At 61.4% G+C, this 23,511-nt stretch overlaps 1 protein-coding gene across 6 annotated transcripts in view; it reads right to left on the bottom strand.

Annotated features, from left to right (window-relative positions):
• The window catches only part of HIRA (histone cell cycle regulator), a 48,605-nt gene that overhangs the window by 19,293 nt on the left and 5,801 nt on the right, over nucleotides 1-23,511 (bottom strand). For 2 of the 6 annotated variants that reach the window (XM_065904992.1, XM_065904991.1), the window contains exons 2-13: nucleotides 17,667-17,729; nucleotides 16,611-16,721; nucleotides 15,508-15,598; nucleotides 14,481-14,575; nucleotides 9,619-9,714; nucleotides 8,751-8,911; nucleotides 5,492-5,659; nucleotides 4,176-4,289; nucleotides 2,691-2,761; nucleotides 2,340-2,445; nucleotides 657-887; nucleotides 1-86 (exon numbers count right to left, since the gene is read on the bottom strand). In XM_065904992.1, the coding sequence (XP_065761064.1) occupies nucleotides 1-86; nucleotides 657-887; nucleotides 2,340-2,445; nucleotides 2,691-2,761; nucleotides 4,176-4,289; nucleotides 5,492-5,659; nucleotides 8,751-8,911; nucleotides 9,619-9,714; nucleotides 14,481-14,575; nucleotides 15,508-15,598; nucleotides 16,611-16,721; nucleotides 17,667-17,729 (1,393 nt within the window). Of the gene's footprint in view, nucleotides 87-656; nucleotides 888-2,339; nucleotides 2,446-2,690; nucleotides 2,762-4,175; nucleotides 4,290-5,491; nucleotides 5,660-8,750; nucleotides 8,912-9,618; nucleotides 9,715-14,256; nucleotides 14,324-14,480; nucleotides 14,576-15,507; nucleotides 15,599-16,405; nucleotides 16,722-17,666; nucleotides 17,730-23,511 lie in introns of those variants that run through there. The other 4 variants (XM_065904993.1, XM_065904994.1, XM_065904995.1 and 1 more) reach the window with 4 other exon arrangements.

The following is a 23,511-nucleotide window of genomic DNA, read 5'->3' as shown; positions in this document are numbered from 1 at the left end:
CCGGTGTCCAGCTGTGCTATGCAGAGAGGCGTGATTCTCCTCCGACCGTCTGCGGTCCGCGTCTCAACCTGCTTCTTTAAAAGGTTCTGGCAAAGGAGAGAGACAGACGAAAGGAGACGCGTCAGTACCTGTGAGCAGGCAAGGCCTGCACGGAAGCGAGCCTCAGCTCCCCAGGCTGCGGCTTTGCGGAAGCAACCAGACGGAGCCTCTGGCTCAGGACGTGTGCGCGACCTCCTATCTTGAGGGGCAGCAGCTCCCGCAGCCCCCTGCCTCCACCTCCACGGCCCACATGACCAGGCCTCCAGACAGTGAACAGGTGCCGGGCCAGCCACACACCCACAGGCTCCATGTGGAATCACCTACCGGGCGAGCCCTGATCTGCTCTCTCTAAGCTGTGGTTCGTAAACGCTTTCCACCGGAAGCGCATAACCCAGGTCTCCAGTCGTGCCCTGTGTGCGCTCTGCCTGGGGACGGTTTTAGTCCCCACCTCTGTCTGTGCCCTCCCCCTCCCCCGCATCCCCAGGGGAGCACGGCCCCCAGAGAAAGACATGGAGCCGACAGTCTCTGGAGGGTAGGGCCTGAGACCCACTGCCCTGTGTCGAGCCCCCTGGAAAGGCTACGGGCAGTGTCCTTGGGGTACCGGGCCTGGCCCTCACCTTCCTGATGTCCTCCAGACTCTCCCCGTTGACGACGCCGGCGACCGAGGTGGCGGAGCCTGTGTCCCTGGCCGTGGGTCCAGCATCTCTGGCCACGGGGCCCTTGTGGTCCAGCTGCTGCTGCCTGCGCTGGTACTGCAGCATCTCCGGGTTCTCGATGACAGCGGTGGACAGCTGGGCCTCAGTCATGATGGCCAGGCTCTTGCCGTAGGTGGATTGGTGGATGCGGCTCTGGGGAAGGCCGATTGAGGGGTGTGATGCTGCCCACCCAGCCCCGGGCAGGGTCCCTGAGCCCTCCCGTCATCTGCCTCCTACTGACTACGTGTCAGGAGCGGCCCTGCACCCTCCCTGGGTGCTCACAGCCTTCGGGGCGTCTACACCTGGGGATGCGAGTGAACACCTGACCCTTTGGCAGGTCTGATGCACAACGAGTAGCAAGAAACTCTCGCTGAACCAAAATCGAGATCCTTGGGTTGTAACATGAGGCTCTTAAACCACTGCAAGGACGCAAAGGCTTCTTGGGAACTAGATCCCAGACGCAGAACCTCCTCCCACAGCCAGAGAAGCCCTGCGAGGCTGGAGGTCCCCACCTGAGAGCAAGGGAAGGCCTGGTGTGCGGGCCAGGGAAAACTTTCTCTGCCTGCATAGCTCCCAACACGTCCCAATCGTCACGAGCAGGGCCTGCCCACCTTCCCAGACCTCAGCAGTCCTGAGCCATAAGACACCCATGGGAGTGGGGGCGGTGGCCTCAGCACGCGTGTGTGGCTGGTGGCACAAGCAGAAGACGCACACTGGGTGTGCTAACCACCAAAGCAGAGGCCAGCGGGAGAGCTGTCCGGCAGGAAGGACCCCGGGCAGGGTGGCCTGGGGCCACAAACCCCTCCCTGGGCCTTGGAATCTCGGATCAGGATTCAGAGCTCAGCCTCAGCATGCTTCCAACACAGGGGCCTGCCTGCACCCAGGATGGTCACAGCTCTCGAGGCTGAAGGGAGGTCACCTGGAGATGCTGACCGGGGGAGGGAAGAGCTGGGGTGGTGGACTCACTCGCCTCCCACGGGTCAGGACTGTGGGTGCCAGGCCGGCCCAGGGCCCTGAGCCAGGCAGATCCCAATGCCCAAAGGGTGACGCCATAGTGGGGTCCCCACAGAGGCCTCTGAGGGGCTCCCAGCAACAGCGGCCCCCTAGAGAGGAGAGCTGGTGTGGGCCTGCTCGAGGGACGCAGACTCCAAGCTGCGGCAGGGAAAGCCGCACCAGCGCGCCATCCTGGGCAGGCATGCTCCTGCCCCCAGACCTCAGGCTAGCCGAGGGGGGGCTTGCTCACGGGCTAGCAAGACGGAGCAGTCCTGCCTGGAGAGTGTGGCACGCACAGCCCTGGGCCCGGGAGACGCAAGTGCCAGGAGAGGGGGCCCTTCTTGTCCCGATGGCTGACCCAAGGCCATGTCAGCACAGGACGCGGGGCGGATGGGTGCTCGGCAGCCCCTCTGTGCTCCTGGCGTGAGCACTGCTAGGGCGGCTGTCGGCTCAGGGAAAGACACCCAGGCCTGCTCGTGACTGAGACGGATTCTGGATGAACAGAACTTCATCTGTGAGGGTGACAGGCTGTAACAGGCTAAGCCCAGGGACACTTCAGGAAGCAGTGAGCCTGTGCAGGCTGCAGGGGCCCCAGAGCCGTGCAGCTCCTACCTTCTCCTCCTCGCTCAGGGGGTCTCCCAGCTCGTCCTGGGAAAAATCCAGAAATGCTACAGAGCCGTCCATGGAGCACACCAGGATGCCCAGCCCATTCAGAGTCCTAGAAGAGATGACCGTCAGCAGGCAGGCACAAGCCCTGGGGAGAAGCCCCCATGCCTGGGGGGAGGCGAGGGGACAGTCCCATCCCAGAGGGCTCTAGGCTACAGTTATCCACACACGTACACCTGGGGGTCTGCTCCGGCTGCGACCCTGGGCCCGGCCACTCGGCCCTGATCACACGAGACCTCGGGCTCCAGTGGGTGCCTCCCCCGCCCCAGACTGTGCCTCGAGCCGAGACCAGCTTACCAGGAGATGTCCATGATGGATTTATCGAACAGCTCGTGGATGACCACCAACGGCCGTTTCAGGCAGGTGAGCTGGAAGGCAGACGAATGCGTGAGACCTCCCCACCCACTCAGCTCAGAGCCGCCGCCAGACAAAGAGCCCCAGTCCAGCTGCGCTGACACAAAGGGCATATCCAGCTCCGCTCACCCACCACCAGGACCCCAGCCCACGAGACACACACAGCGGGGCCAGGGAGATGGCTGCACACACACCACATGACCAGCGATGCCGGGGGTTCCGGAAGGCCTCTCGAGCAGGGATGGGGCTAGGGCCACAGGGGAGGAGGCAGCCGCCAAGGCGGGTCCTGGGACAGTACAGCCTCAGGGAGGAGCAGCCCCCTGCGTGCACCCAGGCTCTGCGGGGCAGCGCCAGGCACCCCCGGGCTCACGCTGCCCTGGGCCAGGCCCCAGGTCGCCACTACTAAGCCTCTTTCTTCTGTCTTGGGACAAACAGCGTCCTCTCTTGAAGTCAGGCACAGGGCTGCCCACGGAGAGTGTGACACAGCGTGTCACAAACATCCCACGCAAGACTTCGTCTGAGGCCGCGCTCCTGCCCGTCCCACGCGCTCCTGCCCCAGGGCCCCCACGTGGCCGAGTGCAGGCCCCCACGTCCAGCAGGTTGGGCTCCCACATGCAGGGCCGGCCCGCCTGCCCCCAGGGCCTGGGAACCCACCTCACGGGCAGGAGGCCCTGTGGCCAGCCCGGTCCTGAGGATGGGGCTGCACTCTGAGCCTGGGGCCCACGGGAACCTCGCCCTCCAAGTCCTTTCTCCAGAGAGACCCAGCCTGGCCCTCTACCCACAGTCCCGCCTGCAGGCCCTCGTAAGCGGGGGCCCTGTCGACCTGAGCTCCAGCACCAAGGCTTTGCTCAGAGCACCGGGACGGAGCCGTGGGCACGTGCACTGGACTGCCCACGACACACCAGGCCCAGGGTCTGGGATTGCCCTGCCGTCAACAACTGTCCCGAATGTAGCTGAGGATAACCTCTAGATCTGCAACTCCAGACCCACTGTCTACAGGGAGTCAACTGTGAGGAATAAGCTAGTGTTAATGTAGCAACACACACAAATCTCAACACGGCATGCCAAGTGAAAGCTAGACAGGGTACAGACAATGAACCCTGGGCAAGTGCATTTGTGTGAAGCCCCAAACAGGAAGGCCCGGGCACACGGCAGACGCTGTGGCAAGGTGCCCGGGCGGGGGGCCAGGAGCAGCCGGGCTACACGGAAGCCACACGCCTGACGATCTGCACACTGCAGGCAGCTGCCCACGGGGGCTTCCTGTTGTTACAAAGGGTCCCTTAAAGGAAAGGAAGGCTAGCGCCACGTGTCAACTGCAGCCTGGCCACGCCCTGCGCAGGGCAGAGCCCACTGCCCGCCACCAGAGTGGGGTCTCTCCTCTCCCTGCTGCCCCCCCGCCCCCCGGCAGCGAGCTCAGGGTGGGCTCACCCAGACGGACAGCGAGCGGTCCTTGCTGCCGACGGCGCAGCAGCAGTACGGGCAGCTGGGCTTTGTGGAGCTGCCGTTCTTCTGCTTCTTCTTGAAGATTTTTGGATTGAATTTCTGAAGCCAAACGACAAAGGCGGATCAGTAACCAGTCGGACACCCAGCAGGTGCCCCGCAGAGCTGGCCCCCGACCTTCCTGGCCCCAGGGACCAGCCTGGCGGAAGACGGTCTTCTGCAGACTGGGTGGGGTGGGGTGGCTTGTGCTCGTCTGAGAACCTGCAGGAGGCAGAGCGCAGGCGGGGTGCGGGGGAAAGGGAGCGGCTGTGAACACAGATGAAGCTCCGCTCACTTGCGTCCCGCGTCCTAACCTGCCAAACGGTGGTCCTTGGGGGCTGGGGATGCCTGCCCTACACCAAATTTGAGACGCACGTGGGTGGCCCAGCGGGGTCTTGTCCCAGAGGCAGGCAGATGGCCGGCTGTGGGGAGACGGGAGAGCTGCAGCAGAGGTGTGGGCCCTGGGCCTGGCAGCTGGGAGGCCTTGGGGCGAGTGTCCTGCGGAAGCACCAGGCCAGCCATGTGGCGAGCCCTGCAAAGGAGCCGGTCTCAAGCTCTCAGGCTCTAATAAAACCCCACCTGAAGCCGGTGTTACCGACGCAGCTATTTTTACTTGTTTAAGACATACAGTTCAGGCCGAAATAGCTAACGTGTATCATCAAGCGTGGGAAGGACGAGCCCGTTCTGATGAACAGAGACCCGAGAGATCAGGGTTCTGGACGATCCCCTGCCCTGTCAGCCTCAGACACCCTCTGCCTCCTCTGCTCGGCGGCCTACAGCTGACTAGGTCAGGCTCACACGGGCTGCGCCACAGCCTGCCTCGGGCCTGGGAGGACGCTACCCCAGGAGGCTGATTGCCACCACCAGGCAGGTCAGCTGACTCACAGCATAGCCTTGGAGCTACGCCAGCTGCGAATGGGTCTCAGGGAGCCTGGGGAGTGGGCAACTTGTCAGGGCCACCAGCCTGAGTGCCCTCGGGCAGGCCCACACATGTGGAAGGGCCAGGCTGGGCCCACGGGAGTCCTGACCAAAGCCTGACTCCGGTGATATTCATCATCAGGTGCATCTGCCAATAAGATACATACGACGTGTTCTGCAATTAGCTTAAAGGAAAGAAGAGCTGGACGACAGCGTGTGCTGGCCCTTGGAGGCCGCAGCCTCAGTCCCACGTGGCCCGGGCCTGGGGAGCGTGGCCTGGCCCGGGCTGTGGGGGCCCCGCGCGGGTGGCACTTCAGCCTGGCCGACCAGAGGCCCCGCGGACTCACCACGACGGTCACAGCTTTGCGATGCCCGACGAAGTCCATGTTGGTCTTCCAGCCCTCCCGCTCGATGATCTGGGCCGTGGGGCCGGAGTTGTTCATGGCGTGGGCGGACACCAGGTAGTGCCCGTCGGGGGACCAGCTGAGCCGCAGCACGTGGGTCGTGCCTCCACACTGCAAGAAGCGTCTGTGCTTCAAAGGGGCCCGGGGCCAACCTCGTGACCAGAACCCGCCCCAGGACTCCGGCCGAGTGGTGCCGCGCGGCTCTGCTGCGGTCCCGCCGCCCCACTGCTCAGTGCACAAGCTCTGGGGGCTGGCCAGGCCCTGTCCACTGCGACTCTGCGCAGGCCCCGGGCTTCTGACCATAGACCCTCCTCCGCCCAGCACCAGGGAGCCCATGGGGGTCTGCAGAGCATGGGCTGCAGCTGCTGCAGGGCCCTGCCGACCCTCGAGGGTCTGCCCGTGAGCCTGTCCTGGCACGGCAGTAGGGACGAGGGCCCAGCTGTTCTCCTGAGCCTCTCCTCCCTACAGCCTGGAGATGTCGCCGCCCAAGGAGAGGTTGGCAAAGTCCCCACAAACCGCCAAGGGCACAGCAGAAAGGCCCTGCTTCCCGACCCAGCCAGCCCTGACACCAGGTCTCCTGCAGGGAGAGGTGATGCTGCTAAAAGCAGCTGCTGAAGGTCGGGGTCAGCCCTGGGCAGCCCGAAGGCCAAGGGGGCTAGGACCTAGGATGTGCAGACATGGAGGAAGGCCCACAAGGCAGAGCTCGAGTGCAGTGTGGAGACACCCCTGCACCAGGACGGCTGGACACAGGAGTGCGTACACCCAAGAGGTGCTGAGGCGGCGTGCGTACACCCAGGAGGTGCTGAGGCGGCGTGCGTACACACAGGAGGTGCTGAGGAGGCGTGCGTACACACAGGACGTGCTGAGGAGGCGTGCGTACACCCAGGAGGTGCTGAGGCGGCGTGCGTACACACAGGAGGTGCTGAGGAGGCGTGCGTACACACAGGACGTGCTGAGGAGGCGTGCGTACACACAGGACGTGCTGAGGAGGCGTGCGTACACACAGGAGGTGCTGAGGCGGCGTGCGTACACACAGGAGGTGCTGAGGAGGCGTGCGTACACACAGGAGTTGCTGAGGAGGCGTGCGTACACACAGGAGGTGCTGAGGAGGCGTGCGTACACACAGGACGTGCTGAGGAAGCGTGTACACACAGGAGGTGCTGAGGAGGCGTGCGTACACACAGGACGTGCTGAGGAAGCGTGTACACACAGGAGATGCTGAGGAACCATGTGTACACACAGGAGGCGCTGAGGCGGCGTGTACACACAGGAGGTGCTGAGGAGGCGTGCGTACACCCAGGAGGTGCTGAGGCGGCGTGCGTACACACAGGAGGCACTGAGGAGGCGTGCGTACACACAGGAGGCGCTGAGGCGGCGTGTACACCCAGGAGGTGCTGAGGAAGCGTGTACACACAGGAGGCGCTGAGGAGGCGTGCGTACACACAGGAGGTGCTGAGGCGGCGTGCGTACACACAGGAGGTGCTGAGGAAGCGTGTACACACAGGAGGTGCTGAGGAAGCGTGTACACACAGGAGGTGCTGAGGAGGCGTGCGTACACACAGGACGTGCTGAGGCGGCGTGCGTACACACAGGAGATGCTGAGGCGGCGTGCGTACACACAGGAGGTGCTGAGGAAGCGTGTACACACAGGAGATGCTGAGGAACCATGTGTACACACAGGAGGCGCTGAGGCGGTGCGTACACCCAGGAGGTGCTGAGGCGGCGTGCGTACACACAGGAGGCACTGAGGAGGCGTGCGTACACACAGGAGGCGCTGAGGCGGCGTGTACACCCAGGAGGTGCTGAGAAAGCGTGTACACACAGGAGGCGCTGAGGAGGCGTGCGTACACACAGGAGGTGCTGAGGCGGCGTGCGTACACACAGGAGGTGCTGAGGAAGCGTGTACACACAGGAGGTGCTGAGGCGGCGTGCGTACACACAGGAGGTGCTGAGGAAGCGTGTACACACAGGAGGTGCTGAGGAAGCGTGTACACACAGGAGGTGCTGAGGCGGCGTGCGCACACCCAGGAGGTGCTGAGGAAGCGTGTGTACACACAGGAGATGCTGAGGAAGCGTGTGTACGAACCGTGTATACATACAGGAAGTGCTAGGGAAGCGTGTACACACAGGAGGCGATGAGAAGGCGTGTAGACACAGGAGGTGCTGAGGAAGCGTGTACACACAGGAGGTGCTGAGGAAGCGTGTGTACACACAGGAGGTGCTGAGGAGGCGTGTACACACAGGAGGTTGTGAGGAAGTGTGTACACATAGGAGGTGCTGAGGAAGCGGGTACACACAGGAGGTGCTGAGAAGGCGTGCGTACACACAGGAGGTGCTGAGGAGGCGTGTGTACACACAGGAGGTGCTGAGGCAGCGTGCGTACACACAGGAGGTTGTGAGGAAGCGTGTACACACAGGAGGCACTGAGGAAGCATGTACACACAGGAGGTGCTGAGGAGGCGTGTGTACACACAGGAGGTGCTGAGGCAGCGTGCGTACACACAGGAGGTTGTGAGGAAGCGTGTACACACAGGAGGCACTGAGGAAGCGTGTACACACAGGAGGTGCTGAGGAGGCGTGTGTACACACAGGAGGTGCTGAGGAGGCGTGTGTACACACAGGAGGTGCTGAGGAGGCGTGTACACACAGGAGGTGCTGAGGCAGCGTGCGTACACACAGGAGGTGCTGAGGAGGCGTGTACACACAGGAGGCGCTGAGGCAGCGTGCGTACACACAGGAGGTTGTGAGGAAGCGTGTACACACAGGAGGCACTGAGGAAGCGTGTACACACAGGAGGTGCTGAGGCGGCGTGCATACACACAGGAGGTGCTGAGGAAGCGTCTCCAGGGCCACGGCAACCCCCAGCTCTGACCCCACATGCACGCAGAACTTGAATGAGAGAAGGGTAAGGCAGCACGTGAGCCACCGCAGTCGCAGCTCTGGATGCTGTGCATGGGACAGCTAAGGGCCCGCAGAGGCTGCCTGCTCCCAGGGCGGAGGTTGGCACGCACCCGCAGGAACAGGCGCGGCCTCCAGCCCCACCGGGGGCGGCACGCTGCACACCTTCAGCACTGAGCCACACAGGTCTCTCCACTGCAAAGGTGGACATTTAACAGCTCCCGAGAAGGGGACAGCTCTGACAGCTGTGCCCCGCGTCAGAGGCGGTGTGGGTGCGGGTGGAGAGGGTACTGCGGGTTCTCACCTCATCGAACGGCTTGGTGATGCTGGTCTCTAACTGCCAATCCAGGGTCCTCCACACCTTCAGGCTGCGGTCGTCGGCTTGAGAGGCGATGTATTTACCAACAGGATCCCAGGTCAGGCCCTTCACCAGGCCAGAATGGCCTCTCAGAGTGGCTAGGATTTCTGGGGGCACAAATAAGAGGAGTTGGAAAGACGTCACCAGGGGAAAACTCTTATCTAGAAACATGGGCAGTGGGCCGGCTGGCCAAGAAAGGGGGCTTTAGGAGCCGTCCGGGCCAGCTCCCCACCTGGACACGTGCAGAATAGCCTGCAGTCTGCTCTCACCTGGGAGCTGCACCCCAGCGCTGGTCTCCCTTCTGGACAGGGGCCCACCCGCCAGAGCCGCCCTGACCGTGCGGGGGCAGGCCCTGCACCGCGGGGTCCCTGTTCGTCCTCACTGAGGACGAGGGTACACGAGACGGGACCCGCCCCGACAGAGCAGGGACAGGAAGCACCTCGTGGGCTGCAAACACAGTGCTGGCCGGGGCTCTGCTGTCAGGAGGGATTCCAGCCCGTCAGCAGGAAAATCGGCATTCTGCAGAGAGGGACGTGCGCGCCTGCTCACGCCCAGGGGCATCACAGAGACGCCGGGGGCAGAGGCCGAGCCTGGGGAGAGGGCGCACCAGCTGGCCAGTTCTAGCACTGGGCATGGGCCTGCCCGGGCACTCAGCTACTGCTTTCTTTAAAGTCAACTTTTAAACCTTAAACACGGTTGGCAGAGGCCCGAGTTACGGGCAGGAGCCTGAGAGGCCAACTGAGGGGACCCAGCCCGCCCGCTGCAGCCACCAGCAGGCGGTGCTGTGGCCAGACCGCCCAGCAGAGGCGCAGACCTGGGAACTTGACAGCGTTCCAGATGACCACGGTGTTGTCCACACTGCACGAAGCCAGCCAGGCGTCATGGGGGGACCACGCGACGTCCATCACGTCTGTAAGACAGGGGCGGGCGCTCAGCCTCACCACGGTGCGGGCACACACACAGCTTCACCCCGCCCGCCTGCCGGTCGGTCAGCGGCCCCAGGCTTCTCATGGCTGGGCAGGCTTGACCCGAGACCACCGTCACTAGACTTTCCAAACCACCCTGAAGCACTTCCCACTCAGGTCCTGCAACTGGCCAGGAGATTTGGAGCCCCCGGGGGCCCCGCCCCGCCCCACCCCTCCCCAGATGAAGTGTGGAGGGTCCGCTGGAGCTGGGTGCCTGCGCTCTGCACCCGTGTGCGGCGGCCCTAGCAGAGCAGGCAAGACGGCCGAGTGCGCCCTGGTTCCTCCGAGCGCAGTGCCTGGCTGGGCACGGGGTGTGCGGAGGAAGGGTTGGGGGGCCAAGACAAAAAGAGCCGCCACTCAAGAACCGTCGGGCCCTCTCCTCGAGGCCGTGAGCTCCTCGGGGGTCTCTCGCTGCGGGCGCGGGCCAGGACCAGGCTCTGGCTTCTCACGCACACTGGCGCCCAGGGCACTCTGCACACCTTGCGTGTGGGGCGCTTCTTTCAGACGGATGCACCCTTCTCCCAGCCCCGGGGTGGGCGGGGGGCTCCTCACGTGCTACGAGCACAATGTCTGATTCAAAACTCTTCTTAGCTTGAGGATGGCTTCCCTTCCAACCCGCTGAGTCTATTTTGTTTACTTGGCCGCGGCAAGACTGCCTGTCGGAGCCTGAGGCAGTCTGCGGCCTCCCCTGCTGCATCCATGTGCTGGGAGGAGGCTGCGGGGGTTCTAAGGCAAAGGCAGGTCTGCGCGGGGGGGGGGGTCTGGTGTGTGGGGGTGGAGGGGTGGGGGCGCACAGGAACCCCCTCTGGAGCCTGTTGGGGTGCTGGGGGCTCCACGCATACCGCAGACCTCTGTGCTCCCAAGGCCTAGAGCAGAGGCCTGCTCAAGTCAGGCTCCAAAACGGAGGCAAGTTTCTTAGCAATTTCCTGAACTGAGGAAAACATAGACATTAACCACCAATTCCATCAGTCTTCCTTTCTGTAGGAGGTTACTGTCATCAAGTCTGTTATTCTCCCTTGTGGTATTTTTTAAAATTATTACTTATTTTATCACTTGTTAACTGTGAAAAAACGTTTGCTCTGCTGGTGGTCTAATGAGCGAACATTCCTTCCGTCTTCTGTGTCACACGCTCCTCTCACGGCTGGAGCACGTCAGGCTGTCCTCAGCTGAGCTCACGTGGCCTCCTCTGCCCGCCAGCCGCTGCGTGGCTGCTGACCCGTCCCCCGTGGACAACGACACTTTCCTCTGGTTCCGGGGCCTTGAGCTTACAGCCCTGTGGCCTCCTCGACATCTGTCACTCTGTGTGAGTTTCCCCCGCACCCTGACTTGCCCTACCAGATGCCCTCTGGAGCCACTGCCGAGTCTGCAGGCAATATCTACAAGGGACACAACCTCCCTGCACACCAGCTCGGAGCCCGTGCCTTCAGCCCACGCACCCGAGGTGCTCCCCGCCCCTGCTGTCACGCTCACCAACGCCCCGGCGTCATTTCATCCAGGCAATTCCCAGAGAATGACTTTCTAACATCCTTCAAGTCCTCCACCTGCACCAACAACCTCGGCTTCCTGGCCTTGCCACTGTCCCCATGGCCACGCCCAGGAGCCCTCCCTGCTCTCACTCCCACTGCTGCCCCAGACTCTCCCATGGCTCTCCCAGCCATGACAGCCTGGCCCGTCCACCTCAAGGGCCCGGCCCCTGTCCACGTCAAGGGCCCCCATCCACCTGGAGGGCCCGGAGCCCACCCTGCCTGTGATGGCTCTCGCCCTGTCTCTGCAGGAGACCAGCCAGGTTCCACCCAGCTCCAAACCCAGGTCTCTCCTAAGCCCCGCCAGCTGGGCCGGAACCTGACCACACCCGCGGGAGCCACGCCTGCCAGGCCACAGCCTCCACGTGCTGCCCTGTGGCTGCCCTGACCCTGGCACCCAGGCAGCTATGGGCGGGGGCTCGCCCCCGAAGCTCTCAGCATCTTCTCTGCCCCCCTCCTGCTGCTCAGCCGTGCCCCGGGCTCCAGCCCTGCCTGTTACCCACTGTGACCAGATCGCAGGCCCGCCCCCACCCGCCACCTCCTCTCTGCTTCCTGGATCTGCCTGATCACTGCCCCGAGTTCACCGTGATGACCCCTGCAGACCGACAGACCCTCACCGACGCCGCCACGGGTCCCCCAGTGTGGCCGCAGCCCCCGCCCCACGGCCCAGGCCCCCAAGCTGCTCTGCCTCGCTCAGCCAGGGCCACACCCCGGGCTCCCGCTCCACGGGCGCCCCTGCCTGGTCGGGCCACGTGCTCGTCCCCTCCCCGCCCTCCGCTCTCCGCTCTGAAACTACCTTCTGAGACCTTCCTTAGGAATCTGAGTAAAACTGCACGGATCTTTTTATCACTGGATACTCCAGTTGCTACTTTGGCTACTGCTAACTTTTGGCTATTGCTAGAGAAAGCCAAAAACTTTCTTACATGAGGCCAACTTAGCAACTTGTTTTTGTTCGACTGAAGTGCTTTTCAATGCTTTCTCAGCGCTTCGCTCCTCACACTGTGTCTGTTTCGCATCATTCTCCAGTTTGTGTGCTCCCTTTTTCTTTTTTTTGTACACAACACAGCGTGAGATGACTGGATGGCCTCACCGACACGACGGACATGAGCGTGAGTGAACTCCGCAAGTTGGTGATGGGCAGGGAGGCCTGGCGTGCTGCAGTCCATGGGGTCGCAGAGTCGGACCCGACTGAGCGCCTGAACTGACGGCTGGGGGGTCTCTGTCCGCCGACCAGAGACCGAGCTCGGCGCCCGGCAGGGAGAGTGCTGCGTCCTGCCCGCTGGACCACCAGCGCAGCCCTGTGCAGCTGCTGATTCTGTTTAGCTGTAGAAACTCCACAGGAGCGCCGTGGCGACAACACCCACGTCTGTCTCCTCTGTACCAACAGGGCAAGGCTCAACTGTGACCTGTGTTTGCCCTTGCTCCCAAAGACCCAGGGGAGACCTTATCGCAATAACGGAACAGTTATCTATGGCCATTAAAAAAAAAAAAGGACTTTTATTAGAAATTGATGGCAAATAACCTAATATTCATTTCAGAACGCCGTAGGATAACCCCGGCTTCTCTTACCTAACTTTCTAGTATGTTAACATATGTGAACAGAGCACCACAACACAAAATTCTTCTCTTGTAAGTCATACTTAATTAAAATGAATCACTGCTTTCAGATGTTATTAAATTCACAAGTATTCTGGTATTTCTGATTTTTCCAGCTTTGTTCATATTTGTTGGAAATGCAGGGTTGTAGCTTCCTTTGAAGAGTAAATATTTCTAAGTTTCAGAAAAATTCTTAATAGTCAGAAACCACACCTCGACAGATAATGTGGGTTCAGGAGTCATTTTCTGAAGGTGACTCCCAGCTCCCCCCATGGTTACCATTTGCTCAGGTTTTCCTAACCCTGTGGTATCAACTGTGGAAACTAGAACTTTCTAGCAAACCGTATTTCTTCTTGTGTTTTGTCTTTAGCTCAACACTACACATCACACTATACTCTGACGATTTCCACCGAGGTTAAATGCTCTCCTAGACCTTTCACTTCTAGTTTTATCAAGCTGCTTCTCCCCATCCTGGTTAAACACGCCCAGCACATGGTTTTCACACGTTGCTGTTCAAGATCCAATGCTTTCTACCCATCTATTTCTGCTTTTCTCCTTTTTCTTAAATGGTTTTACTCACACCTGCTGCCGGACGGGGCAGGTGCCCCCACTGAAGGTGGGCAGCCCTGCCTACCTGTGAGGAGCCCTGGGGAGTCGGCCCAGACCCAGTCTCAGGTGTGGGTCCATGGAAGTCCTCTCTGAGCCCCCCACCTGGGTAACCTCACGGGCAGCTCCCCGGGTTCCAGAGAAGCCCAACAAGGCTGCACTGCCAGCAAGGTGGTTAGTTACACAGCTGACTCCGTCAAGGTGACCCAGCAGCCCCCCTCAGCCCCCGCTCCCCCTTCCAGCATCATCTGCAGCGTGTCCCCCGCCCCCCCCCGCTGCAGGCTCCCCCCACATCACTGGTTGTGCGGGCACCCACGAGGGGCCCGCTCCCCCCTGCTCTGCCCTAGGAAGCTCCCCGGTCTGTCTCCTCTCAACGCACACAGGCCCGCCTGGGCCCGAGATCTGCCTCCTGTCGCACAGTGCCCCAGGGCTGTAAGGGCCCCCATCAGCAGAGCCACAAGCCCTCCAGGACCGTCTCTGCACACACAACCAGCACCCCAAGAGCCGCCCTGCAGATGCGGCGGGTGAGATGCGGCCAGCTCACCGCTGGCCCCCAGCCCCCTGGCTAGACTGCAGGCTCTCGGAGGAAGACTGAACTGCACTGACTCTGGGGTCCCTGGCCTCTGACCGAGTGCTGTCCACCTCGGTCCAGATCTGAAAAGTGCCCACTGAAAACACTCTAAACACACTCAAAGTCAAGGAAGCAGCTTTCCAGTGGGCCCCCGTGTGCGGGTTTCTGTGGAATAAAGAAAGTGCGCTTACGGACTTAGCGATCCACTGATGAGGCAGTGAGTCAGTTCCCAGGATAAACAGCGGGACGTGGGGAGTTCTACATTAAAGATATAAACACACAGCCCATGAGGGCAGGAGTGGGGACACTGACGCCGCTGGAGGCAGGCAGGGGGTCGGGGCGGCCAGACGCAGGGCTGCGCTGAGGCCCCGCGGTCCACGGGGCCGCTTGGTGCCCCCCTGGGCAGCCCACTCACCGCCTGAGTGACTCCGCAGGATGGAGACGCATCGCCACTGCTCCACGTTGGCAAGCTTGCCACTGGAGCCGAACACGGTGCTGGGCCCGATGTACCTGTGTGAGAGAGGAGTCAGCGGGGGCCGGGCCGGCGCCACGGAGACAGACAGACAGCGGCCGCCTACACAGTGGGGGCTGGGCAGGCAAGGCCGCATCTGTGCACCAGGCGGACGCTCGCAGCCTGACCGACCTTGGCAATGTGTCCACGAGACAGGGTGACGTGACAGCCACAGGCCCGGGTGTCACTCAGAACAAGCTCCCTGACGTCATCTACGCTGGAGCACAGCCCAGGACACGTGGAGACACACAAACACGGCCTGTGACTCCCCTTAAGTGGTGGGACTGATTCCTTTCCGTTTCCCAAACTGGGCACCACATATGTCATTCTACGTTAGCTGAAGCCACAGAATCCCTGAAGCCCTCCTGCAGGGCCGTGAACTCCCTGCTGGGACGCTGGGGCCGGGACAGCACTGGGATGGTCCCTGGGCCCCGCAGGCGCGACCCGCTCACAACCTCCGTCCGGAAGAACCCGTGCAGGCTACAGGCAGGCTCTTCCAGCGCAGCACCAGAGACACTCCGGCTGAGCTGGAGGCATCTGGTCCCTAGCCTGCCTGGCCCAGAGGCCCAAGACCAACCTGGGAGACCCCAGGAGACAGTGCACTGCGGGTGCAGTGCAGGCGCTTGGGCGGGCGGGGCTGTGGAGTCCCGGGCGAGAGGGAGCAGGTGACCACCAAGAAGGGCGGGCTCTGGACCCCACCGCAGGACCCCGTGTGCGGGGAGGCCTCACTGGAAGGACAAACCAGAGAGGCCACCAGTGCCAGCCCTGGGGGCGCTGAGCAGGTCTGCAGGCACGTACGTGGCTGCCCCCCTCCACGTGTACTTCCTGCCACCTCTGAGGCTGGAGCTCTGGGGACCTCAGTGCCAGGGTGGGATAAAGATCAGCAAAGAAGCTTCTAGATACAAGACGAAGAAAAGAAAACGATGCTTACGTAGCCCGCTTCCACACCATAATCAGTTTGTCGTCTCCCCCGGAAGCTAAGTACATCCCACCGTTTGACCATCGCACACAGTTCACACACGCTGGGGAGAGAAACAGAGTGGTCACACGTCCGCGGGGCCAGGCAGCAGGTGCAGCTCTTGAAGGCCACTCTGTTGGGGCAGGAGGGCGTACAGGGCACTGACCGCCTGCACAAGCGCCCCCCCAGATCAGGGTCCGCGGGGGCCTCATCTCTGGGAAGTCAGTGCCGAGCACGCGGTCCAGGAACTGGGAACTCAGACCCCTCACGTCAGCAGGGGTGCAGACTGCTGAGATGTGTCTCTGACCAGGGACGACCCTCCATAGGAGGGTTCGCGAGGAAAGGCCGAGACGCCCTCTCCAAAGCATCCGGGGAAGTGGCTCGGTAGAGCATCAAACTGGCTTCAAGCCACCAGCAGCTCTTTCCCAAACGCAGGCAGATTGCCCTGCACGCGCCAACTAAGCGGGCAGAGATCCCGGCCCTGCCGGTCGGAGTCCCTGGAGCGCCACGACACAGGACGGTGTCTGGGCTGTGGCCTTCTTGTGGATGCTGGAGGGGCGCAGTGCACATGGGGGCGTAACTCGGAGTGGAGGGTCTCCGGGGCAGCTGGGCGGGCCCCAGAGCCAGGTACGGCCCCCGGGCGCTCCAGGGCAGGGAAGTACGGCGCTACCGCGGGAGAGGACACCGCAACCCCACTGGGGAGCCCCGAGGGCCTGGCGGAGGCCCCGAGGGCCACGGCAGCCGACCCAGCATCTGCTTAGCTGTCTCATGGGCACCCTTCCCCGGAACCCTACTGCCTCCAGGCCGCTGGTCCCAAAGCCCCGTGGAATCAGGCAGGAATGACTCGTGAGCAGGAAATCACCGGAGGTACCTGCAGACTGTCCAAAGGTGGTTCTGTGGGCGGGCCGGGTCTTCTGCTGAATAACTCACCCAGGTGTGCAGCCAACATCTGCGCGTCAGACAGCAGGCCACGGGAGCTAGCGCCGCACGGCCTTATCTCTCTGATCATAAACACACGTGCTAACCTTGGGCACTGTGCCAACACGCAAAGCCTGCAAAGGGCCACCCTGTAATACCTAAGTGATTGTCCATCTGGCAAAGCATCTTGGGGACATTCTCGTCCTTCTCGTCATCCTCCTGGAGGACTGGAGACATATTCCAGATTACAACCTTCCCAGAATCCTGTCCTGGAACGGAGGAGCAGAAACAACCGGATGAGTCTGGAGTGGGCACAGAACACCACGCCCCACCCTCGCCCGGCAGAGTCAGGCCGACCGGTCGAATGAACAGAAACAAGCACTGCTGGGCTCGGGGGCCGCGGGCTCTGCCCTGGCCTCCAGCACGGGCCCACCAGGGGCCCAGGGGGTCCTCACGCCCACCCGGGACGCAGACCCCCATCTGGGACACAAGCGGCTGTGCAGGCCATCCCACATCTGCCCCCCCGCCAGGGCTGCCCCCACCGAGCTGACCGGATGCTTTGAGAACTGAGCCTGAAACGTGCCTCGACAGGGAACAGGTTCGTGACCTTCCTGCCTGCCCTGTGCCATCACCGCCGGGGGAGGCCGCCTGGCAGCGGGCACTCTGCTGGCACACACACCTGGGCATCTTGGGAGGGGTTCCACGGCTGGGACTCCCAAGAGGGCAGCCCCTCACCACCTCTCTAGTACAGGAGCGAGAACCAGTAAGGGCCTGGACGTGGACATGTCACAATCTCCACACAGCGCTCCTGAGACGGCCTCCTGGCCAGGATGTAAGGACACTTGCTCATCAGCCCCAGGGTGCCAGCCTGGCAGGCAGGCGCGCCTCTGCGGACGAGGACGGAGCCCAGCCCTGGGGACAGCGCGGAGCTCTCTCGGAGATGCGCAGTGACGGTGGGCTGGAGCCCGCGCCCAGCCCCTCCCTCCCCCCGCCGGCTCTGTCATGGGACCACCAGCCTCCCCGCGCTCAGGAAGCCAGGATGCAGGCTGCCTTCAACAGGAGCCCACTCAACAAGGGTCAGAACAGAAACCTGCTGCCAAAACACTTAGAGCACGTGCTGAGCCCCAGGTTTGGCCGTGACCCGCCACGGGCGCACTGCAGAGCGGGGGGCGGGCGAGGGTGGGCACAGCACCCCGCTGCTCCCCAGAACCTACCTTGCCCTCCAGTTGCAAACTTGGTCCCATCCGGGTGAATATCAACTGAAAAAATTGGTTTGCCTGGAAACAGAGAAAAGAAACACATAGTTACAATCCGAGACATGCGCTATACCAGGTATTTAAGTACTAACCCTAATCACTGCTCTGAGGCAAAAAACAGGCGGCCAACAAATGGCGCAAGTTAGCAACAGCGCAAGCTGCCCCACAGCGTCCCAGGCACGGAGCAGCCCGCAGCCCGCCAGCGGGGTGTCGTCCTGTGCCCGCGGGCTGGGCCTGCAGAGTCCACACTCACACCCAGGTCAGCCCCAGGTGGGCATGTCTGGGAGGCCGGCAGCCTAGGTCACAGAGGCAGCTCGGCCGGCCCCGGTCCCAGGGGCGGCAGCACGGGGCACCGCCCCTTCATCGTGACCCCCACCCCGCACGGCCGGGCCCGTTGGCGTCACCGAGTCGTCTCCGCCAGCACGGCCCCACAGTGCGGTCAATCAGATGGCAGTCCCCGTGGGGAAGCCCAGGCCCCACCGAGGCCGCGAGGCGGGAGCCAGTTGGGCAGACTGACTGGCGTAGGCGCCGCAGCAGACTGTCTGCGCCCGTGGGCGTCTCCCAGCTCTTGGCATCCTTCAGCCCTGGGCCTGGCCCGGGGACACACGAGTGGCCTGACGGCGAGCTAGACCTTAGCGGTCACCGACATAGACGTGGGGTAGTTGCCAGGGGTCTCTCAGCTGAGGATGCTCTGTCTCCATCACCCCAGAGGGGCGCGGTGGACGCGGGCATGCGGGTCAGACTCTGGTGTCACATGACAGCAAGCGGGGACCAAACGGCAGTGTGGCTCCCCGCAGCGCCGTCCTCCAGAGGGCACAGCCACGGTGAAGCCAAGCGCGAGCTTCCGTGAGGCCGGGGACGGCCCCTGCCTGGTCACGACGCGGTGGCGGGCAGCAGCAGGGCACATTCGCCAAACGCTCCTGCTCTGCGTTCTGGAGGCGGCAGTCATTCGAGCCCCGCGCCGCAGCTCTGTCGTGACAGGTGAGCTCTGCCCGGCAGCCGGGCCCGCCCCGAGCACGGGCAGGACGTTCAGAGCCGGGCGCCAGGGTGGCTGCCAGTCCTGAACCAGCAGCAGCCACCCATGCGCAGCGGCTGCCAGAGCCCATCTGGGGCATAGACCCGCACGGGCCCCCGCCACCCTCAGAAGCCCAGACGCCGTCCCCAGCGGCCCCGGGAAGGCAGGCACAGGCAGCGCGGGGGACGTGCCACCCTTCCCCGCAAGTGGAGGGGCTGCAGCGAAGCCGCTGAGAAGGCGGTTTCCTGCCATCTGCACCGCAGGGGAGAAAAAGGACGCGCGGGGACAAAATAACCCAAGGAGCCTGCTCCTTCGTGTTCTGCATAAGCCAACCTGCCTGGGCAGCTGCCATCGGGGCGAATGAAGCCCCAGCTGAGCTGGCACCGGTTTTAAGCGGTCAGCAGTGAGGAGCTGACCCGGCTGGAGCCCAGCACACTCACCTGCCTACACACCCACCCCATGCACTCGCAGCCCGGGCCGGGCACAGCACAGCCCGGGGGGCAGGGACAGCATGGACACCGAGCCTGGCCCTGCCGCAAGTCTTGCTGCAGAGCCCGGGGCTTCCTGCAGAAACCACAGCTGCCCTGAGCCCCCAAGGCGGAGGGTCAGCCAGAACATGGGGCGCCACCTAGGAGTGCAGAGCCTGGGGCAGGCTGCCACCCTGGGGCAGGGGCAGTAGCGGTTCCCACGGAAAAGGAACTGTTGAGCTGGAGGACGTGGGGATGGCAGAAATGGGGGTGGACCCAGGCCTGGGATGGACCCTCGGCCCTACCCCTCACCAGCTGCAGCGCCTTGAGGAAGACGCTTCACCTCTCTGTGCGGCTCCCTCCTCTACCAGACGGCTGGCTGGCGCCGCAGGGGGCAGATGAAGATCCGAGTCACAGGGCCCCTGAGGCCCACGCCTCAGTCCGGAGGCTCTCAGAGCAGGGCCCCGCGCTCAGCGAGGCTCGAACCTGTCTCTGCCGCAGGGGCGCACCTCGGGTCACAGGACACACGGAAGGACCTCTGAGGGGCTCTGGCGGTGGCTGCAGTTTGAGAACCTACCGTGGGACCACAGAGATGCGCCCCCAGTGGCCACCAGAGCCCATCCCTCTACAGAGACGGCAACACAAGTGAGCGACACCCCAGGAGCCGCCGCAACCGGCAGCCCACCCTCAGACTCTCCTCCCAGATGACCCTGACCCTAGCCCCCCAGAGCACCCCGCTCCCGTGCCCTGTCTGGGGGTGCAGATCCGAGGGTCGCAGCACTCGGCTCCCCACTGGGCAGGAAGAGAGTCAGCTACCGAAGCTGGTTCTGACAAGGGCGCTCAGACAGAACCCTCCTCCCAGGCCTCAGGAGGCCCCCAGTCCTGACCTTCACCTAACACCACCTACAAAAACCAACCTGAGATGGATCAAAGGCCCAGATGTTGAGCATAACATTATGAAAACTCTTAGAAGAAAACAGAGAGAGGAAAAAGCTTCACGACACTGGATTGGGCAATAATTTGTTAAGATATGACAGCAAAGGCATGGGCATTAAAAGAAAAAATGGACAACCTGGACTTCTCGAAAACTTTCACCCATCAAAGGATACTATCAACAGAGTAAAAAGGCAACCACAGAATGTGAAAAATTACTGGTAACGCCAGACATCCAGAACATACCGAGAATTCCTAAAACTCAATGATCAAAAAACCCTCCAAAACTTGATTCAAAATGGGCCAAGGGGAACCTCCCTGATGGTCCAGTAAGAATCCACCTTGCAATGCAGGGGACGTGGGTTCGATCCCTGGTCCAGGAACTAAGATCCCACGTGCCACAGGGCAGGGCAACTAAGCCCTCACACTGCAACAAATATCCGGAGTGTAGCAGCTGAGGCCTGAAATCCCAGCCAAAAACAGACAAAGATCAGCAAATGAGATCACTGAAGCCGCTAAAAAATGGGCAAAGAACTCAAACAGATATTCTCCAAGGACAGCCACCGTAAAAAGAAAAGAAAGAACAGTAAAGACCAGGGCTGGTGGGGAGGAGGTGGAGAAACAAACCCCGTGGGTTGGTGGGAACGAAAACTGGTGCAGCCCCCACGGCAGCGCTCAGGAGAGTACACACGGAGTTACCTGCGCTGGGCTAGGCATAGTCGCTCAGCCGTGTCCGACTCTTTGCGACCCCATGGACTGCAGCCCGCCAGGCTCCTCTGTTCATGAGGATTCTCAGGCAAGAGCACTGGAGCAGGTTGCCAAGCCCTCCTCCAGGGGGTCTTCCCGACCCAGGGATCGAACCCAGGTCTCCCGCCCTGCAGGCAGATTCTTTACCATCTGAGTCACAAGGGAAGCCCAGAACTACCCGGGATCCAGCAATTCCACTTCTAGGTTTATGCCCCAAAGAACTAAAAGCAGGGTCTGGAGGAGGTATTTGTACCCCATGTTCACAGCAGCTTCATCCACAAGAGCCAAGAGGGGATGCAGCCCCAGGGCCCAGCAGTGGAAGACGGAGGAGGAAACGCGGTACATCTGCAGAGTGGAGCATCACTCAGCAATAAAAAGCAAGGAAATCCTGACACAGGCACGACACGGAAGAACCGCAAAGACCTTCTGTTAATTCACATCAGCCAGTCACAAAAGCACAGATACTGTACGATTCCACTTGTGTAAAGGTCCGAGAGGCGTCAAATTCAGAGAGAGACAAAGCAGAATGGCAGTGCCAAGGGATGCGGCAGCTTCAGTTTTGCAAGATGAAAAGGCGTGGGGATTGGCTGCCCCACAACGTGAGCACACAGGACATGACTAAATAACACATGTAGAAGATGGTTAACACGATAAAGTTTACGTTCATTTTCTCACCACTTGAACAAACACTAAAACACCGAACTAGACCACGTGAGGATGCACACAAGCGGGTGGGCGGGGGAGGGAGCTGGGCGCGCCTGTGCGGGTGCTGGAACCATGCGGCCCTTCCCGCTGTGCGCACGCAGGTGCGCCCACCCAGGCGGAACCTCAGCAAGCAAGAGACATGTACACAGACCCTCACAGCCTGTTTTCTAAAACCACGTGCCCGTCTGTGAGATGAAAACGAGTGTCCAACACCTGTGGCTGCTTCCAGTACGCGGACGCGCGTCCCGTGCAGGTGGCACGTGCGCACACCCATCCCGCGGCCTGCACCCTCTCTGCCCGCCCACCAGGCCACGCGGCCCACAGGGCCCAGCGCCTCACTCTCGCGCCCACCAGCTCTCCCCCCACAGGCCTCCCCACCCCCGGCACCGGTCTGCTTTTCCAGGAATGTCCTGCAGGATGTGGGCTGCGAGGGCCGGGTCCCTCGTCGGCCTCCTCAGGGCCTCCCCAGGCCCCGCAGTGCACAGCAGGCCCCCAAACACCGGCAGTCGCGAAAGGCTGGGCAGAGGCCCTGAGTTCTGACGCTGCCGGGACGGCAGGTCCTCCTGGCTGAGAGGGACTCATGCGGCGCCCCCGCCGGGGAGCAGAGCCTGGCTGCACAGCCGAGGGGCCTCTGGGACCCCCAGCACTTCAACAACAACCTCTGGGTCCTAAGTCAGCACCGCCGCCGGACACCTTAGGTGTCAGCTGCCCGAGACGTTCAAAACAGCGCACAGGAAGGAAGCTGGAGAATCACATCATGCAACCGTTGCTGGGCTGGTTTTGGTTTTGGCTTTTTTGCGCCATGAACCAGAGGTGAAGACAGTGCAGGTGTATTGTTTACAGACCCTTGTCCCTTTTCCTATGAATTTCTAAGGCATCATCCCTTCTACCCAGATCCATTAGAAAGATAAGAGCACCCAAGTACAATATTCCCATCGACTGGAAAATCTATTTAACAACCTAAAAAAAAAAAAAAAAATCACACTATAGTTAATAATACGGTATTGTGTATGTAAAAGCTGCTGAGAGTAAATCTTGGAAGTCCTCATCAAGAAAAAGTAATCTTGTAACTACGTGAGGTGACAGATGTTAACTATACTTATTGCGATGATCATTTTTGCAATATGTACAAATTTTGAACCATTATGTTGTACACCTGAAACAAATCAATGTTTTGGGTCAATTTAAAAAAAGAACAAAACCCCTACAATATTACTTAAGTGGAAAATGCCTGGTGACACTTTAGCTGTCTGAAGGGAGGCTACAATGTAAACACTGGGTTTGCTGTGAGGCTGGCCTGTGGCTAAGGTCTTAAACAGTTCAGGCACCTTTATGATGTAGTCTACGCACTAAATAAAGCCTGTATGTTTTTCTTTCTTTCGGCTGTCCTACTCAGTACGAGGGGTCTAGTTCCCCAACAAGGGCTGAACCCCAGGCCCCGCACTGGGAGCATGGAGTCTTAAACACTGGACCCTCAAGGAGGTCCCAAAGCTGTGCGTGTATTTAAAAGCACCAAGTCACCCAGTTATCTTTTCCAAATGGTCTGAAAGACCACGTTCAAAAGTTTTAACAACGTGCTCTCGTTTTTGCATTTTCTAACTTCCTAAAGAATAACGGGTTTTACTTTTCTGAGAAAAACTATTTTACATTTTTCAGACAAGTGCAAAATCACCAAGCGCTCTGTTCTCCAGACCACACCCCATCAACACCCCCGTGCAGCCCAACTTGGTGGTGGATGCGGCCAGACTCAGACGCCACCCCTCCTGCTCTACAATGGCAGCTCCAGGCAGAGCCGGCGCTTTGACAAGGCGCCCTGGCTGCTCCTCCACAGCCTCCCTGACGCTGGGGGTCGCGTTCACCCCCAACTCACACCCCATATTTCACCTGGCGACTCTCTGGGGAGGTTAAAACATCCCGCATCTCCAGTGGTGAACAG

The sequence above is a fragment of the Muntiacus reevesi genome, chromosome 13, assembly GCF_963930625.1.
Source record: "Muntiacus reevesi chromosome 13, mMunRee1.1, whole genome shotgun sequence".
Classification (NCBI taxonomy): domain Eukaryota; kingdom Metazoa; phylum Chordata; class Mammalia; order Artiodactyla; family Cervidae; genus Muntiacus; species Muntiacus reevesi.
Note: the sequence above shows the minus strand (reverse complement) of the source record. Positions and strands in the feature narration are given on the sequence as shown.